The sequence below is a fragment of the Mobula birostris genome, chromosome 4 (assembly GCF_030028105.1).
Source record: "Mobula birostris isolate sMobBir1 chromosome 4, sMobBir1.hap1, whole genome shotgun sequence".
NCBI lineage: Eukaryota > Metazoa > Chordata > Chondrichthyes > Myliobatiformes > Myliobatidae > Mobula > Mobula birostris.
In genome coordinates, this window is record NC_092373.1 from 40,212,767 (window position 1) to 40,233,071 (window position 20,305).

The window sequence follows — 20,305 nt, forward strand, 5'->3', positions numbered from 1 at the left end:
TCCCAAATGCAGCCTAAACTGTTTTAAAGCTAAAATATAATACCCCAACTTATTTTCCATGCCATAACCTATAAAGGCAAGCATACCATATGCTTTCTCCATCAACCTAACCACCTGTAGTCACTTTAAGGAACTGAGTTTAGACCCCTAGATCTTTCTGTTCATCAAAATTCCTTACTGCTGTCTTAAGTATATGCTTTTGTATTTTTTTTAAAAAAGTCCAGTTTTTAGACCTTTCAGAGTGCACCACCTCTCACTTTTAGGGATTAATTCCATCTGATAAAGCTATGCCTAACTTTCCAACTAATCTATATCGAGCACTATCTTCAAACAACCTCTTGTCATCCCCAAAACCAATAATTATTTCATTCAACACACAAAAAATTTGCTGGTGAACGCAGCAGGCCAGGCAGCATCTCTAGGAAGAGGTACAGTCGACGTTTCGGGCCGAGACCCTTTGTCAGGGCTAACTGAAGGAAGAGCTAGTAAGAGATTTGAGAGGGGGAGGGGGAGATCCAAAAAGGATCTTGAGAATTATTTCATTCTCAAGCTTACTAACTTATACCTCCTATGTTCACATCCATGTATATCATAAACAGTGGTGGTCCCAGTACTGACCCCTGTATTATTGTACTAGTCATAGACATTCAGGAACAGGGACTCTCCAGCTAGGCAGCTGCTTAACTTTACATATTCCTGACACATGAGTCCCACATGATTTGGTGGGTAACCAAACACAGTTGTTAAGATTTTAAGATGGTAATTAATATTAAATGTTCTTAAGATATTGTTACTTTAACAATACATTTTTAGAAATTTGGATTATTAGAGAAGATATTTATGTAAGGTTTCCTAAAATAGTGTCAACAATAGAAGCTGAAGAACTTGATTCTTGCAAACAAAATTTTGCATCAAATTATTGATTTTGACAGAAATATTGGCGGCAGAGCTGAGTTGAAACAAATTATTTTACCTGAATAAGGAGAAAATAATTCAGTTTACGCTTCATTGTTTAATGTTACCAGGAAAACCTTTGCCCTTTGCAACAGGAATCGCAAACTATATAGGAAATACTGAAATAACTATTTTAAAATGAAGAAAAATGTGCAAGTTCAGTTGGAATTTTTTTTTTAAATTATCCAGAATTACTTTTAATTTATACAATTAAATAACTGAGCATTTTCCATCTTTATCTACTTTGCGTTACTTTTTCAACCAGATTGCGATTGCTCTGCTCTGTAAAATCGGATGCAAACCGTCCGGATAGTCCTCTAGCAGTAGAAGAATTTTTAGCTGCTCTCTCCCCATACAATAACTACAGGTGGTTGTAAGCTGGTTTCGTTTCATTCTGCTTTTGTATATAAGAAAACGATATTCTGTAAAATGAATGTATATTTAGATCATTAGATGAAAAGTACTATACGATTAACTTAATAGTTACTCAGTCTGTTGTAACCACAGATTAGTTTCTGTTCTCAACTCAGGTTAATAAATGTTGACTTGAAGTAGCAGCATCTTGTCTATATATCAATATTTTCTTTTAGCCAGATATAATTGTTTGCATGCACACAATGCAAAAAGATTCATGAGTAACACGTTTAAGATGCAGCGCCATCATTACTTCTGATGCCTTAAAGGCTTTACAGAAACAACGTGAGAATTGAATGTTCCATTAATTATAATGAACCTTTAAAAGCAGTGTTTGTATCATTGCTCTGAAACCATTTCAGGACAAGTCCGGAAATCTTGCTAAGTTTCCAGTGATGTTAGAACTAGTTATCAAAGCAATCAATTTTTAGCAGATACAACTGTTCACAATCGCAACGTTGACATTGCCCTATTTTAATTTGGGTGTTCCAGTAAATCTTGACAGAATCATTCTCCTTCTATTTGGGTTCAAAATTGATTTGAATTAGAAATATCTTTAACACTGAAAGTATTCAATGTCAAAATACTTTATATTTAAAAGAAAATACAGTCTTTCCTCTTTTTGATTTGGACGTGGGTAGGAAGGAAGAAGTTGAAGTGCCAGGAAAAAAATATATTTTAAATTAAACTCAAATTCTGCAGATGCTGGAAATCCAAAGCAATACACACAAAATCCTGGAGAAGCTCATCAGATCAAGCAGTGTCTATGGAAATGAATAAATAGTTAACATTTCAGGTTGAAACCCTTCTTCAGGACTGGAAAGGAAGGGGGAAGACATCCAGATACAAAAGTTGGGGAAGAGAAAGAAGGACTAGCTAGAAGGTGATAGTTGAAGCCAGATGGGTGGGAACCTGGCTTCACTTAACACCTAGCTAGTCCTCCTTCCTCTCCCCCACCTTTTTATTCTGGTGTTTTCCCTCTTCCTTTCCAGTCTTGAAGAAGGATCTTGGCCAGAAACCAAGATCTTGATTGTTCATTTTCATAGATGATGACTGCTATGACTTAAGTTGGCTCAATTTATCCTATTTAAAGACATAGGTGATGTTTTTAAAATTTGCTGTATAATTAACAAATTAATTGTATATAATTTGACTATAGAATTTCATCTTGAATGATTGTGTGTAGCTTTTCAATTCTACTTTCCATTATATCACAATTTTCACTTATTTATAAATCCACAATATTTTTCATATTTTTCCTGAAATTAGGCCTTTCAGCCTATTAAATCTATGCCAGTTTTCAGAGCAATTCCATCATCCCCATTTGCCAAACATTTTCAGTAACCTGTTTTTTTTTTCCTCTCATCAGCCCCTGATTATTCTGGTATACAATCACTCTTGGGTGTAATTTACAGTGCCCAGTTAACATTCTATCCAATACAGGTTTCCCCCGCCATCCGAAGGTAGAGCGTTCCTATGAAACGGTTCGTAAGCTGGAATGTGGTAAAGCAAAGAAGCAATTATCATTTATTTATGTGGGAAGAATTTGTGAGCGTTGGCAGACCCAAAAAATAACCTACCAAATCATGCCAAATAACACACAAAACCTAAAATAACAGTAACATATAGTAAAAGCAGGAATAATATGATAAATACACAGAAAAGTAGAAATACTTTTCTACAATCATTGCTGCACTCTTTTCCATAGCAAAAATCTCATGTAAGCGCTCTCGGCGCGAGGGCTCTCGGCAAAAACACTCTCCAGTAAACTTTAAGCTATGAAGCTGCCAAATCATACCAAATAATGCATAAAAATACACAGCCTATATAAAGTAGAAATAATGTATGTACAGTGTAGTATCACTTACCGGAATTGGGAAGACAGCGCCAAGCACACTGACGATGGTGTGTTAGGCTGTGTTGTCGGAGGTTGGGGTGGTGCAGTGGCCCCCACCCTCCAGGCTGCCGACCAATACCGATCTGCGAAGCATGCAGTGGTGTAGCGGTGGCCGGGACGCACCCAGCACGTCTTTAAGAAAAAGCCGAAATAAGCAAGCTAATTAATTAGGTGCCGCCCGGCACGTAAATATCGGCCCAGATCAGAGGCGACAACAATCAGCAATCGCCTCTGATCTGGGCCGACACTTAGGTGCCGGGCCGCACCTAATTAATTAGCTTGTTTATTTCGGCTTTTTATCCTAAAGATGTGCTGGGTGCATGCCAGCTACTGCTGCATTCTCCGCGGCAATGTATCGGTCCGCGGCCTGGGGGTTGGGGTGGTGGGACACTGGGGTGTGATCTCATCGTTGTCTGTTTCCATCAGGGCAGGCAGCTCATCTTCTCCTATCTCTGCCTGCCTCGATCTCGAATGTCGAGGTTCATCGTCTGCTGTGGCTGATATTGGAAGGCTTGAGAAATGACAGTATGCTTGACTGCTTAGCCTCACGCATTTTTCTATCATATAGTTCTTTCTAAGCACACAAATATGCCCTAAACTGATGTACCCTTTCAAAATTAAAGTAATACTTTTCTGCAATCATTGAAGCGAAAATCTCACGTAGTTGCTTCACGTTCAGTTCCTGGACGACTTCACTTTTGGTCCGTTCGCTACTGCATTTGGTTTCGATTGTTATCCTTTCCCCTACCAGTTGCATCAGCTCTTCACCTATCAGTTCTTGTTCATGGGATTTCAAAACCTCTTCAACATCATCTTCGTCAACTTCCACAAACCAAACTCACTTTGTTCCTACTTCGTTCACCACGATTGAAAAGCTTAACTATGTCTAGTTTTACGCTAAGTGTAACACCCTTACGAGCTCTTTTAGGCTTTTCTGATACCTTAGAACTCATCTTGCTAACCGCCGCTCACAGGCACGTGTTAAGGCAACGCTGGCTAGAATGCAGTTCCGGGGGAGGAGCTTGGCTGCTCGGGGCACGCGCTGCCTTTTTTCGTAACAGTGAAAACACCTTCTGTTAGCAAAAACAGGTAACTAATGTAGGTCTTTCGTAACAGCGAGGTTTCGTAAAGCGAACGTTCAAAAAGCGTAGGACACCTGTATATGGGAAGAAACAGGACATTTAGTGGTGGGGGGTGTGGGAGCAGACCCGATGCATTTACAAGGAGTGCATGTGAGCTCCTCTTGATGCCATCCAGGTACTATTAATCACTTAGATCAAGCTTGCACGATGGTTTGGTATAAGGTCAGCAACAGTCTTGTCCCTCAGCAAATGCTGCATTTTCATTGTGTAGATCTATTCTGGTTGAATCTAATCCTTATAGCTTTGTAAACTTTCAGTATCAATTTTAGTGGTAAGCTATACGGTTCCTGCTTCTCCTTTTATCCACCTCCAGCACTCACTCCCTAACTTACTGTCTTTACCTTCCAAAATTGTTGCATGAAGCATTGCCTATGCAATCGTCAATTTTCCTGATTCTAAAGGTCCTGCTTTTCCCCCCCCTCTGTAACTGAATTCAGTTTTCAAATGTTACTTGTTCCTGTGCTGTCAATTTTTGTCAGACTTCCAAAGATATCAAGGTCAACTTCTTCAATTCCATTTGAAATTGTGAAGTGAGCAGTATCACAAAGTCAAACAGAAACTGGGAAAATTAACTGGTGGCTTCAGAAAAGGTTGCTTTAAGTTGTCAGCTGACAACTTGAGGAGAAGTTGTATATCTCAAAAGAAAATGGACTTAACTCTGAACCCCAAGGCTATTAACCTCTGAACCTTGAGCCTCTCTTTAATGCTACCATCAAAGAGCAAGTACAGGAGCCTGAAGACACATACTCAATGTTTTAGGAACAACTCTTCCCCACCGCCACCAAATTTCTGAATGGACGATGAACCCATGTACATTATCTCACTCTTTTCTGTTTGGCTTCTTTCATTTTCATTCATAAATCTGGTGGTGGAGGTGAAGAAGCTGTTCCTAAAACGCACTACTTAATTTAATTTTACGTGACTTATTTAATTTAATTTATTTTATATTATTTTTTATATATGTATATATATGTGTATGTATGTGTGTTTGTGTATATATATATTAATGTGTGTCTATACACACACACACTAGGGAAGATGAAAACAATCTCCCAGATATAATAGTGGCCAAAGGACCTAAGGTAATGGATGAACGGAAGGAAATTTATATTAGGCAGGAAATGGTGTTGGGTAGACTGTTAAGTCTGAAGATTGATAAGTCCCAGGACCTGATGGTCTGCATCCCAGGGTACTTAAGGGGGTGGCTTTAGAAATCGTGGATGCATTGGTAATCATTTTCCAATGTTCTATAGATTCAGGATCAGATTCTGTGGATTGAGGGTGGCTAATGTTGTCCCTCTCTTCAAGAAAGGAGGGAGAGAGAAAACAAGGAATTATAGACTGGTTAGCCTGATGTCAGTGGTGGGAAAGATGCTGGAGTCAATTATAAAAGATGAAATTACGACACATTTGGATAGCAATAACAGGATCGGTCCGAGTCAGCATGGATTTACAAAGGGGAAATCGTGCTTGACTAATCTTCTGGAATTTTTTGAGGACGTAACTGTGAAAATGGACAAGGGAGAGCCAGTGGATATAGTGTACCTGGACTTTCAGAAAGCCTTTGATGAAGTCCCACATAGGAGATTAGTGGGCAAATCTAGCAACATCTATTCCAGAAACTTAATACTGTAGATGCTGGAAATCTGAAGTAAAACAGAAAATGCTATAAAATGCTTGAGTCAGGAATTCTCTGTGGAGAGAGTCAGAGTTAACCTTTCAGAATGCTAATTCTGTATTTTCATAGGTGATTAATGACTTGAACTACAGTGCCTTGGAAAAGTATTCAGCCCACACAAGTATTTTCACATTTTACTGTCTCATTTTCTAAATTTAAAATATATTGAAGTAGAATTTTAGAGCTAATCTATGAAATATTATGCATCAAATCAAAAGAAAAATTCTAAAACCTGTCAACAATTTACTAAAAATTAAAATCAAATTGAGGCTGAAAAAGTATTCACCCCTTTTGTAACACTGTACTAACTTCCCTCAGCTACATTATATTATTTCACCAACTCGCCCAATTTGTTGATGCAGAAAGTTGGAGGATCACCTGAATTCATAAGAATAAATACCCCCCCTCTAAGGTCCGACAGTATGGTAAACTTTCAACAAACCGAACTAAAATGAAGACAAAAGAGCTTGCAAGGCAAGTCATGGAAATGTTAATAGAGAAGCACAAATCTGGGGAAGGGTACAAGACCTTCTCAAAGTCCCTTAACATACTCAGTGCAATGCATCATGAAAAAAGTGGGAAAAATATGAAACCACAGCCATGCTGCCTAGGTCAGGCCACCCCTCTAAACTTAGTCACAGGAGAAGAATGGCACTTGTAAGAGAGGCTTCTGTGACACCAACAGTCGCTCTGATTGAGTTGCAGAAATCGGTGGCTGTGACTGGAGATGAAGTTCATGGCTCCACAATCTCTAAGGTCTTGCACAAAAAGGTTATTTATGGAAGAGTGGTTAAAAAAAAAAAGCATACCCTTGCCCGTAAAGTCTTCACAAAGCATCACTTAGAAGATACTATAAAGGTGTGGAATGTCTTGTAGTCAGATGAGACTAAAGTGGAACTTCTTAACTTCAGCACTAAGTAGTATATGTGGCACAAGTCTAATACTGCACATTAGCCAGGTAACACCATCCCTTCTATAAAGTGTGGTGGAGGTAGCATCATGCTATACGGATGCTTTTCAGCAGCAGGGACTGGAAATCTGGTGTGGATTGATGGAAAGATGCTGCTTAAATACAAAGAGATTGGAGATAAAAATCAGCCAGAAAGCTTAAACTGGGGAGGAAGTTGATCTTTCAGTAGGACAATGACCCAAAGCACACTGCTAGAGCAGCCATGGAGCAGCTTCAAATGAAGAAAATTGACGTCCTTGAGTGGCTCAGAGTCCTGACCTTAACCTAATCAAACATTTCTGGCAAGACCTCTAGATTTCTGTCATCCACCTCTCCCCAACTACAGCTTGAGGAATTTTGAAAAGTACATTTAATATCACAGAAATGTATACAATATACATCCTGAAATGCTTTTTTTCTTTGCAACCATCCACGAAAACAGAGGAGTTCCCCAAAGAATGAATGTCAGTTAAATGTTAGAACCCCAAAGTTCCCACCACAGCTCCCCTCCCTCCAGCATGTAAGCGGCTCTTCCCACCAGCCAAAAAAAAGCATCGGTACCCAAAGACTATGCGTTCACACAGTATTCGACATACCACAGGCGCGCGCATGCTCTCTCTCCTCCTCGTCGTCGTCGTCCTCCTCCCCCTCCCCCCCCAATGAGGGAGAAAGAGATGTCTCCGTTTCACAGCGAGAGGAGAGAGCGATCAAACAACTCGCTGGTTTACATCGTTAAAAGTCCATTGCGTCGCATTTTCCCAGTTCTGTGCCCAAAGTTCTCAGTCTCAGGGCACATAGGCAAAGATATTCCAGCTCCCATGACACAGTGGTCCGGGACACCAACCTTCAATCTGCCCGTCTGCAGAGCCCCGAGATCCTAGGCCTCCAAAGGCAAGCAAAACTCTTAGGCCGCTCCCTTGGCATGTTGGATAACGCCCAGTCATGACACCCTGAGAGCAGGTCCCATTCCTGCAAAGAACCAAAGTCAGCATGTAACTCCAGGTCAGGGTCTTCAAAAGAACCCTGAAAGGGAAAAATGTAGATATTAAAGATAGAAGTAGAGCTGTTTCCAAAGATGCAACCAAAGGAGTCGCCATTTAGTGCCATCTTGACTAAGATATATTTGTAAGGAAAATAGGCAAATCTTGCTCCATTATGTTCTGCAAAGCTAATGGAGACTTATCCAAAAAGACTACTGGCTGTAATATGCAGCTGAGAGAGGTGATTCAGTAAGTACTGAGCTACAGGGGATGAATACTTTTGAAATGCTAACATTTAAGATTTTGAGCAACACACATAAAAGTTGCTGGTGAATGCAGCAGGCCAGGCAGCATCTCCAGGAAGAGGTGCAGTTGACGTTTCGGGCTGAGACCTTTTGTCAGGACTAAATGTTTTTTTTCATGCTTTACAATTTTCCTTGTATTTTTGGGCTCCACTGAAAAAGGGACATGTGATTCACAAATAAAGGTTCTCAGGTAAATCGATCAAAAATCCCTGATTGTAATACCCATTTATGTGAACAAAGGGTTAGAGGCTGAATACATTTACAAAGCACTGTATTTTTAACATTTTGTTCAATTTCAGTTAACATTTTGGGTTAATGATTAGTTGACCATATTTCAGAAGTTTGCATAGATCACTAACCTAAAGCATTGTGTTTTTCTTACTAGCTTGAGCATTCCATCTAGTCACATTCATGTCTAGGGTTTTAAGCGAATCTCCTAAATTCTAAGGAGAGAGTGAGTTACATATATTTTTGCATTCTAAGGTTTGTCGTAACCATGAAGATGTAGAACTTTAGTTGCTGTTCACACGAAGCTTCCTGAGGAATGGCCAGTTTATTACTTGCAATTTCTGTACTATAGCTGCACTAACCGTTTCATCATTGTCTATCTCCAGCTCTAGCAAACTAGGTTTCAGTGCTTTCTGTGTGGTTTTGCGCACTCCTGCTAGGATCACAAGGGTTTCACCCAGGTGATCCAGTTTCCCCTAATGTTCCAAAGCTGTGTTGGTCTAGGTTAATTGGTACATTACCCTCTATTGTAGGTGGGTGGTAGAAGAATGAGGGACATGTCTGAGATAATGAATTGCAAGGAAATTGGATGTCTGTTTTTAATTTATCCTAAATAGAGGAATGGAATCGATGGAAATGCTCTGAGAACTGGCATAGACCCAGTGGGTCAAATTGTTGCTTTCTCCGTCAAGGAAAAATGTTGGTAAAATTATATACGAAAATAACTAAATGGTACTCAAGTCAATACAGCTACATAATGGTGAAAAAGGCAGATATTAAATTGTCTTTTTCAATATTTGATTAGTGAATATTTACAATTCCTGGGTTGTTCAAATATGCAAAGCTGTCATTATGTTAATTACTAGATCAGTGGTTATCTTTGTGGTTCCCAAGGCAACTAAGCCTGCAGTGTCACATAGACTTATAGAATAAGGGAAGTCAGAAGATTGCTAGTGCTCATAGTAGAGCAATTCCCTACTCTGCACGTGACACATCCTAGATCATCAATGAAGAAAAAGCTGAAATTGGGAATGCTCTGCAACAATCCCAGAGGACATGGAGATAATGCTTGATGACTGGGAATATTGCTTCCTGCATGAAAATGAAGGGGGATCAACCTCACTTGGCTTTGTGGTAGGTAATCTTTGATACAATCAGGGCAAATTCGGAAAGTCTGGACTAACAAAAGAAAATCAGCATGGATTTGCTGAAGACAAATCATGTTTAAGTTAATTGAGTTATAGAGGGTTGCGCAGATAAAGTTCTGCATTAATGTTTTGCTTTCGCAGACATTTGCTAACAAACCACAATAGACTTAACAGAGTTAAAGTGTATGGGATTACGGAGGTAAAAGCACTGTGGATATGGAATTCATGAAGGAGCAGGTGCCAGCCCACTGGGTTGATTTGTTTTATTTAGAATAGGTGAGGAACTTGCTGGGTGATGTCAATAGTTCAAACTAAATTGCTGATATATAGCTGCCATCAGATTTGGAATTCTCATATGAACACTAAAATGTGGAACTTGAAATCTCAGCTGAGGTTTTCCCACCTCTTCCTTGTACTGTAGAGTCGAACAGCACTTGCTGCAATTTCCTAGCATTTAGCCTGGGGAATCTGTCTGCTGAACTTGCGCCAGTTTAGACCTAGAGCTAAGACAGTGAGCACATCCCTTCCAATGAAGGGGAACAGCTGTGAGTATGTAGATTAAGAATTAATTTACAGTGTTTTAGAATTCACTTAAATGTGATAATTATTTTTAATTGTTTGTAAATGATTAAGACATGTTAGTATAGTTTTAAATAGCTTTGAATATTTCCAGATGTTAAGGAACAATCAGAAGCAGTCAGTTATTAGGCCTGACAGCTGGGAGTGCCTGTGGCTTGGGGAGAAAGTCAGATTTGCTTTAGTTATTTTGAAGGTGGGGCCCTGCCTTGAGACAATGTTGAACAAGGCCCTGGTGCTGTCCATTTATGACTCTGGCCAGAACTTGATTCTGGCAGAGAGTAAAATTTTGAATTCATACCAGATCCAGTAACTTACTGAGTAATTGCAGCTTGTTGCTGGCATCAAATTCTGGCCCCATCTCCTGGAAGCAATACCAGAGCCATTGATTTGAATGTATGTGAATGCCCAAGAATGCCCATAATTTCAGCATTAACAGAAAGGGCAACACAAACTCGGCAGCTAGTGACAGAAGTGAAAGGCCTTGAGACAATGTAGACTGGTAAAATTTAGAGATATGCAAAGTGATGCATTTTGTTTTGAAGAATTGCATGTGAATCACATGGGTACAATTTTTAAAAACGCCTGGGACTGTATTGACCTCAGCTTGGCTAATGAAATTCGGCTGGATAAGGTCCCCAACCTGCCTATATTTACCCAGGCCATTATAACAAACCAAGTTGTTGAGCTGGCACATCTGGGAAGTGCACAGAGAGCTGCTGCATGGCCTTGGGTGTTTACTGCTGAAGTCTCTCCCTAGAATTCCCTGGCAGAATTTAACACAAATCAAAGTTGAGGGTAAAGCTTTAGCTTTCTGCAGAACTGCCAAAATTTTGACTCGATGAGTAAATATCTTTGAGGTTCAACACACTTAATATAATTCTAATAATATCTACAAGTCAACAGTAAACCAGTAATAAGCAAAATAAATGCCTTCTTTTTGCTCTCGTACTGGGGGGACCCCAGAAATAAATGAGGGCCTCAATATTGTACTAAGACTGCATGATATTGAGGAATCCCAGCATGATTGGACTCCACATGGTGACATGCACTCTGTACCTGTAACTCAACCCATCTCATACCTCTGCATATATTTGATCCTCAAGTCCTTTTGATCCTTCTTGAACCTTGAACTACAATTCTTTCCCAATGTTTAATACTAAATGTACGTTTGGAAGGATGTTGGTTCAAGGATTGTTTAGAAGAAATTTATTAGAATGGTACAAGAAATTATTGGTGATGCTTATGAAATTCCGTTGTTGTTGTTCAGACACAGGAGGTTTATCGGAGATTTGAGGAAAGGGGCTCAACTTGTGAAGAGTTTTGATTAACTAGAGTAAAACTGTTTCCTGTAGCAAAAGATTGCTAACTAGAAGACATAGATTTTAGGTCTTTTGTCATAAGTAACATTAATGTGGAACTGCTTAGTCATCTGGAAACGGTGGTGGATGTGGATTCCATAATAAAGAACTGCATGAACTTGCAACAATAGAAAAGTTTCAGATCTGTTCAGAGAATTAATGGAGCTAGATAAATAGCCTTTCTAAAGAATTGAAATGTATAGTGGGCACATAAACAATGAGTTGTGAATAATTGCTAATAAATGGCTCAAACAATGTCAAGGGAATTATTAGTTTATCTATTCTTTAATGTTATGATTGTGTAAGCAATGCCAATGAAAGTGCTAACTACATAGAATAAAGATGATTTAATCAAGTGATATCTTCACTGAATTTATGCAGCTGATTGGGAGATGAATTTTAACAATAATCTGTTTTTCTTCACAAGGTCTTTGTTTTATTGTGGCCAGCTTAATTTTGTCTCATTTCAAAAAGTAAATTGAGTTTGTTACCTATTCAATTACATATGACTTAACTACATATGTAGAAGAATTATTAGATGGCCAAGTTAAAGACCATTGACTAAGACTGGAAATGGTTAGAGTACTCTTTCTTTCACAGTCATTTAAGTGGATGAACAACTCTTAATTTGTAGAATTGCTAAAACTGTACCACCACCAGCGGTCATCTAAGAGGTATATGTTCAATTTAATAGTTTGCATTATTAAGTGACTAGGTCATGGAAGTCATCTCTAACTGGAAAAAAAATTACAGATGCTGGAAATCTGAAATAAAAACAGAAAATGCTGGAAACACTCAATAGTTCAGGTAGCATCAGTGGAAAGAGAAACAGTCAATGTTTTTGAGGTCAGGTTTTGAACCTGAAATGGTAACTTTCTCATTCCACAGATGCTGCCTGGCCTACTGGCCTGGAAACTGGCAGCATCCATCATTAAGGATCCCCATCACCCAGAACATGCCTTCTCATTGCTACCATCAAGGAGGAGATAAAGGAGCCTGAACACACAGCCTCCACCATCAGATTTCTGCCTCAGTACTTTTCTTTTTGCACTACTTTTTAAAATATAATCTTATTGTAGATAAATATATTATGGGAAATTTATCATTATTATTATGTATTACAATGTGATGCTGCCACAAAACAACAAATTTCATGACATATGCCAGTGATACTACATTTAATTCTGAGTGTTTTCGGCATTTTCTGTTTTTCTTTTGTCTCTGATTTGGTTTAACATAAAGTGGTAAATCAGAGAACTTAACTCTTCATTTTCATCTGACCAAAGCTGAAGAAAGTATTCAGACAGCTAAGTTAACTGAAGCAGTTTTATATATATATATATATATATTATTTTTTAACAATTGTGTGAAATCTGACCTGAATCCTTTAATTGACTATATTGAGTAACAAAATACTACTCACATCAATTTATGAGGATGTTGAAAACTTGTTCTCAAAGTTTGTCCTGGAATTCTGTTTTGCAAAATTAATGCCAATGATATGTTTAAAATGCAGAGAGATATTCTTGGAAGCTAGGAAAACAATCATTATTGCAGCATTGTTGAGGTAGCAGATAATACAGCCATCCCAGATCACAATATATATTTAGCATGGACCATATCATGAACCAGAGTGATACTCTAAAGTGAAGCAATTCTTCAGCTTGTTCTCTTGTTCCAAGAAAGATTCATTATAGTTTTTAATGTGTGGAAGTAATTAACCTCTGTTACATTCAGCTCTGCATCCAGCCAGTGACATGACAAAAAATACAAGTCAACATTAAAATGCTGTATGTACTGCAATGACCAGCTAAGAATAGCTTAGTATAGTTTAGTAATGTAGTCTAGACATGTTTGGGGCAGCTTGAATCTTGTCTATTGTCACATTGTAAACAGCCAAGATGTCAATATTGGAAGATAATTTAATGAGAAGTCAGCATTACAAAGACATGTTTTTTCTGAGATTTTTTGTGGTCTTGGCAAAATGTACTAAAAATATACTTATGTATTGTGTGTTCCATCCCTTTTCTGTTCCTTTGTAGATGTACAACAACAAAATTGCTTTAGGGGATGACAGAATCGCTCTACAGCCGTTGGCAAGGGCCAGGAATCAACTGAGCAAGATTAGGTAGAGTAGAAGTGACAGCTGCTCAGTGATGTGCATGGCAAATGTGATTGGACTAACCAGTGCTTAGGCAAAGAAGAGAGCTCATTAACATTGTGGGGTAGAGTGGAGGAGCAGATTTTGTTACGTGCATGCAGGAAAATGGCCTAACATGCTCGAGGAGCTTCCTGCCACCCTGTTAAGAGAAAGCAAAGTGAAGTAGAAAGCTTGCCTGGATTGGTACATTTTAAGAATTTAACTGGTTTGAAAAGTTCAAGTTAATTTTTAAATAAAACATATCATTGTTTCATTTTATATCTATTAAAATACCTCATTTTAATTAAAAATTTCCAATATTTTACACTTGTATTTAGTTGTGTACAATACATTGTGATTGATAGGTTATGGACATGCGTAGTGGTTTTACTCTTTTCTCAAAAATATGGAATTTTTAGATATTGAATTTTTGTGAAATTCCTAAATAGAATTCTATATTTACAGAGATTAGCATTCAGATTTGTAAATTATTATTTGACCATGCTTTGTATTTTAACTGAAAAGGGTGCTTCTCTTTTTTCACTTCCCCTTTCCACTTCCACATTTTTTTACTTTGAGTTCTACGCCCTCAATTGCTTATTCGAACAATCTTGTAGGGCAAAGATGCAATAATTATATAGTGCCATAGCAATTGTTTCCTGTGTCTTAACAAAAAAGGCCTTGAACTGTATCAATTGCCCTCTGAACAACTGGCTGTACTTTGAAATAGTTCCCACACATTGCTGCTAGATATTATAACTATTATCCTAGGTCCAGAGCAGAGTACATATTTTTCTGCAACTTGAAAGCTTTTCAAATTTGCCTTCAATTTGTTTGGCTGCTGAAGAAAAATCCTGGTTCCTCTGATCTCTCTACAGAACTTTCATCTTTTACACTGAGACTTGTTTACTAGTCCAGTAGATGTCCTTTATATTCTCTCCCATTGGTTTCACATACAATGTCATTTAAAAGATCATACATCGGAGAAGACAATCCAAATCATAAATGCTCTATTTTAAACACTGGAGTGTACTGGGTATTTCTAAGGATTTGCCACCTCTCCCAGCAATATAAAAAATCCCTTTCTAGTCCGCCATTCCTTTTTAAATTGCATGATTTAGTTTATAGTCTTAAAAATGAGCCTTTTCACACCTGAATTAAATGTTATCTGTCCATTGTGTTTCTCACTGTTCCCGTAACGTTTTTCCATTCCATCTTTTTGATAAATTTTCAAGTTCCATTTTACCTGCAAACTCTGAACTTGTATTCTGTACACCCAATTTCAGATCATTAACATAAATGTAAAAGAGCAGTAGTCCCAAGACTAACCACCAGAAATGTTCTTGCATGCAACCTGAGAAGGGAATATTCACCACTTTGCATTCTTTACAAAACAAATCAATTGTATGTAATTTAATAAACATTTGTTGAAATACCAACCAACATTGTCATCCTTCACCCCGTTACTTTGACAAATTGCTCAAATAAGTCCATTAAACACCATTAGAAATATATGTAAACTTTCATTTAATATTCTTAAATGATTATTTCTTGCATCTGCAGTCTCTCATGTCTCTACTTAAATGACCATTTAGCTTTACATTACTGTGTTAGTTTTAAAGTTTCTGCACCATCGCAATTAGCTGTCTGACCCACAGGTTTTCCTTCAACCTGTTCTTTTTTGGACAAGCACATAAATGTTTGAAATCCTTTTGATCTCCACTGCCACTTTTTGGAGAATTATAGCCAGAGTTTCTGCAATTCCCATTCTTTGCTCAGTAGTCAATGATGTGTCTCACCTTGACAAAGTGCTTTGTAATGTCACCCTATATAAATATTCTTTATAACCTATACAATTTCAGTCAAAGACTATGAAGACAGGATAATGTGTACAAATTGGTATAAAAGCTGGGAGTTTAGTGTGTCTGGAAGCCGCACTTGAGTCAATAATGAAGTTGTAACTGGCAGACAAATGACTAGGTAATGATTTTTGCGTGAATTTGAAGACTTCAAAATAACAATAACATAATTTTAATTGCATCCAATTGGTTCTAATCTGTTGTGTTTTAATAATTTCTATCACCACATGATCCAGTTTTTAAAGTGTGCCGTTTTCAAGAAGTTTGGTTACATATTTAATGGAAGTGACTGTTTGCAGTTATAAAGTTTAGATTTGGGTGAACTATACAGATGGTAGCCTTTTGTTATAAAACTAATACTCCTAAAATATCATCAGGCAAGGTTTTAAACTATTTTTTTCCTGCATCAATTTGTAAGTCATAATATTTTCATTCACATTCTGATATTAATGGAAAATTATTGGAAACCACCTTAACCAAGTCCAGCTATGCATGCTTAATATGTCCAGTATTAGCTGTGGTACCTTTTTTTTTGTTACTTTGCATGAACCTATTACATAATTTTGCTCATAGCTGTATGTGGCTACTCTTCATAAAAGCTTGTAGAATGGAATTATTTAATTGCCCATTGCTTCTGCTTGAGCTATTTATGTTGTATCATCAAATATTTTGTCTATCGGTATTTCTTTAATTAAATGCACTGACATGCATTCCAAAAAGTTTTATTCATGTGGTTAGTGTTATGCTTCATATGGTTTTCAAACTGTATTTGAAGGACTCTGTAAAGACTATTTTAGTCGATTCACCTACTACCAGAGTTAGGTGTGTTCATTTTATTTCAACATGAAGTTTGTTGTTTAAAAAGATGATTAGCAGTTAAATATTTTTATTAAATTCATAAATGAATTAAATTTTCATTGATGTATCTACTATTTATTATGAAGTGTTAAGAAAGATATTATCGTGTGTAACACTTTAATCATTGCTCTTGATTCACTTTTGCATAAAGTGTACTCATCATACATCTTACCGTTGTGACTTTCATTTGATGACATCCCTTCTAAAAATTTTAATACAATCATTCATACATTTTGGCCCAGATTTTTGTTTGTTTTACGTCAAAGATGATTGTTCTGTTTTCCACTCCATTTTCTCGTGGATTCTAGACTTGAAGGTGGGTGTCAAGTTGTGGTCATGTTTATTTTATTCTTCCTGGCAGTGTTTAAATAGATTCTCAATGACAGGTGTATCAGCAAAAACATCCACCATTCTCTCTGTGGCTCTTGTTGGTTTATAGCTTTTATCATTTGGGCTTCTTCTCATCCTTTCATGTTGTTTTTGAAACTTTTAGTATAAAACATAAATCAAACAATTGTCAAGGTGAGGAAAATCTGCTGAAGTACTAATATGCCCCTAGTACCATTGAAGCACAATTCTCTCCCTTTTTTTGATTACCTTAGCATAAATCAGAATAGGGTCAGATTGTTGTTCAGAGGTAGCTTGAATTTAAACCCTAGACCAAACACTACACATTTTTACTTCTTGGCACTCAAGGACATCAATTTTGTAGCTTGCATGTTTAACTTTCTCCTTGATCACTCTTTTGTAATTGATATCGCAACATGATTGAATGCAGTCTTGGTATTTGTTAGGTGCAGAATTTTGATTTGTAATATTTAGCTTTAAGCATACAGCTGGTCAGATGGATCCCAGAGGTTGGGTACTACAATTTGAAAAAAGCTTTATTTTGCAGGTTTGCAGTGTGAAGTAAAAGCATTTTGCCCAATGGAACTGCTCAACTTTTTCAGGCCGTTGGAAAGTTATGTTTTCAGAAGTGTGCTCCCTTGGCCTTGTATGGGTTTCTTGCACCATTTGTGCCCATCTTTGCTAATGTAACTTCAGGGAATTGAAAACAAAAGCATTTGTTTCATATTATTCTTGCATTGCATCTAATTCTAGTTCTGATGAATTCGATGCAACTAAATGAAATGATGTGACAAATGAAATCTTGCTGTGAAAGGGGTTAAATGCTGAAGTGGGAAAGTGAGCAGATCATTTGCGCCATAACAGCCCCCCTCCCCTGCACAAAGTCATCCTCACTGGTCTCCATGGTCATTATCTACATTGCTGTACAAGAGATATCAAGCAATAGCATAGCTAAAAGGTCCAAGCATAACTATCAGGCTAATGTTGAAGTCAATCCCTGCCTATGTCCTGTTCTATTATTAGCACCATAAGCCTACCAGAGGTGGTGACACAGTGTGCTGTACAGTCCAGAGGCATAGCACCATCTGGGATCCTATGCTGTTTTGAAGTATCAGGTCAGTCATATCCATGGGAATCTGCTGTGTGCTCCTGTGTTGAATGCCACTGAGGGTTATAAAGACACAGTGTTATTTAAAAAACAAATTGCACTACATCACAGACAAACTTGACTGAGGTAAAACCTGCCTACCCTGAATCTCGCTGATCCATTTATCATAAATGCACTGGTATAGTTAGAGGAGCTGCTAAATCGATTTGATTGTGATAGTCCTGTTTTCAATACTCATTAGAATGATAAATAGAGAGAATCAGAGCAAATCCACAGGTCAAAACTATGTATCCTTGAAAATGTCATGACTAGAAAAATTGTTATTCGCCTCAAAATTAAATTTGAAATGGCACATCCTACCGTCCAAGATTTATGAACAAGCAAGTTGACCAATCTTGATTCATTAAAGAACGTAGAAGAGCATACCTTGAGCAGGTGCAGGTGTGCCTAAAGCAAAGATTCTAATCTGATTAAACTGTCATAGGGCTAGAGGCGTGTTCAATGTTAAAAGCATTGTTATAATTATATAATTGTGTAATGGTGTTTAAATAATTCCAAGTCAAGTGGTCATGCTAAAGTTCCACTGTAATTCTCACTTCAGTCAGTCGGTGGTGGATAATTATAGAGGGAAAGGGAAGGTGGAGTACTGCATGTCCAACATACTAGTCTGGTGAATTTTCACTTTTCCTCTGCCTCCATTTCCACTTCAGTGTTCTGCTGAGGTCTCCATTCTCACAGAAACATACCTTGTTAAAATTCTTTACTTAATGTAAGAAGGATACATTGTATAGATTAAAGCCTGGGAGTCATTCAGCCTGCTTGTCACTGAAATTAATTTCACCTCTGGCCATTCTGTTAATCGTAGCAACAGACTCTCTTGAATTTTCAGAAGATCTTTGACGGTGCTGCACATGAGGCTGCTAAACAAGATAAGAGAGCACAGTATTACAGGAAAGATAGGTGGATAAAAGATTGGCTGACTGGCAGGAGGCAAAGAACGGGAATAAAAAGGTCTTCTCTGCCGGTGACTAGTCTTGTTCCATGGAAGTCTGTGTTGGAACTGCTTCGCACGTAATATGTCAATGATTTGGATGACGAAGTTAATGGCTTAGTGGCCAAGTTTGCAGACAGTACAACGATAGGTGGAGGGGCAGGAAGCAATTGAGGAAGTTGAGGAAGCAATTGAATCTTCAGAAGGACTTAGACAAATTAGGAAAATAGGCAAAAGATGTGACAAATAGAATATAGTGCAAGGAAGTGCATGGTCATACACTATGGTTGAAGGAATACAGGTGGAGACTATTTTTCTAAACTAAGAAAACTTAGAAATCAGAGGTGCAAAGGGACTTGTCAGTCCGCAGAAGTTAACTTGCCAGTTGAGTCAGTGGTAAGGAAGGCAAATGCAATGTTGGCATTTATTTCAAGAACTGGTTCTTTGAGAATTGGTTCTTTGCACTGAGCAAAGAACAGCAGTTATAACTGCCATTCATCCTTCCATTCCTATTTAAACTTGTTTTATAAGATAAAATTTTTCTAATCAATGGTTTTAGTTTTATTGCTTTAGTTGATAATGCCATAATGACATTACTTAATTCTTGATTTAAGCTACAGCTTTACCTTGCAAAAAACATAGTTAGGACTAAAAATGATCCATTATAGTGCAAAGTGGTCACAGTGTTGCTAAAAACTTCAGCGATCAGATTTTTACTAATTGGTTCAAAAACTAAATTGTTGAAGGGAAATTGCTGTCCTATAACCAGGACTTTAGGATTCTGTACCTCTTGCCTGAAAGAAAATAGGAGAGCCCAAATGGTGGGGATCTTTGATAGATGTTGCCTACTTAAGGCAGTGCCTCCTGTAGATACTACCAACGGTGAGGAGGGATGCGCCTCTGATGTATTGTGCAGAATCCACTACTCTGTGCAGCTGCTTCTGTCCCTGTGTGTTTGAATTGCTGTACCAGACCATAACACAACCACTCAGGATACCTTCAACAGTGCATTTGAAAAGAAGTTTGATAGTTTAGAACTGCACCATCCTAATTTATGATTTAATACTAAGGGTTCCATCACAGTCTCTCTCAGTGAGTTATTTTCATTGAGGAAAGTAAATTACAAAACATTACCTCCAAGTAAATGAAAGATTGCCTTTTGCACTAGCTGCAGCTACAATAACAGAACAAAAAAAAACTTTAAAAGATCTTATGATAGCTTGAGGTCCAGAATTTGCAGTTACAGTGAATCAAAACAGCGCTCAGTTCCCAGATACACTACAATATGTTAATGTGCTGAAGCACTCAGTTACCTTGATAAGAAATTATTGACAGTCTGGAAGCAGAATGCAATTACAACTAATAAATG

The 20,305-nt window shown here is 37.7% G+C and overlaps 1 protein-coding gene across 4 annotated transcripts in view; it reads left to right on the forward strand.

Annotated features, from left to right (window-relative positions):
- Positions 1-20,305, forward strand: part of atp11b (ATPase phospholipid transporting 11B) — a 178,089-nt gene that overhangs the window by 138,954 nt on the left and 18,830 nt on the right. For 2 of the 4 annotated variants that reach the window (XM_072255214.1, XM_072255215.1), the window contains exon 29: positions 13,675-13,760. The exons of the other annotated variants lie outside the window; for them this stretch is intronic. In XM_072255214.1, coding sequence (XP_072111315.1) covers positions 13,675-13,760 — 86 coding nt within the window. The remainder of the gene's footprint in view (positions 1-13,674; positions 13,761-20,305) is intronic. 4 annotated transcript variants of the gene reach the window in all.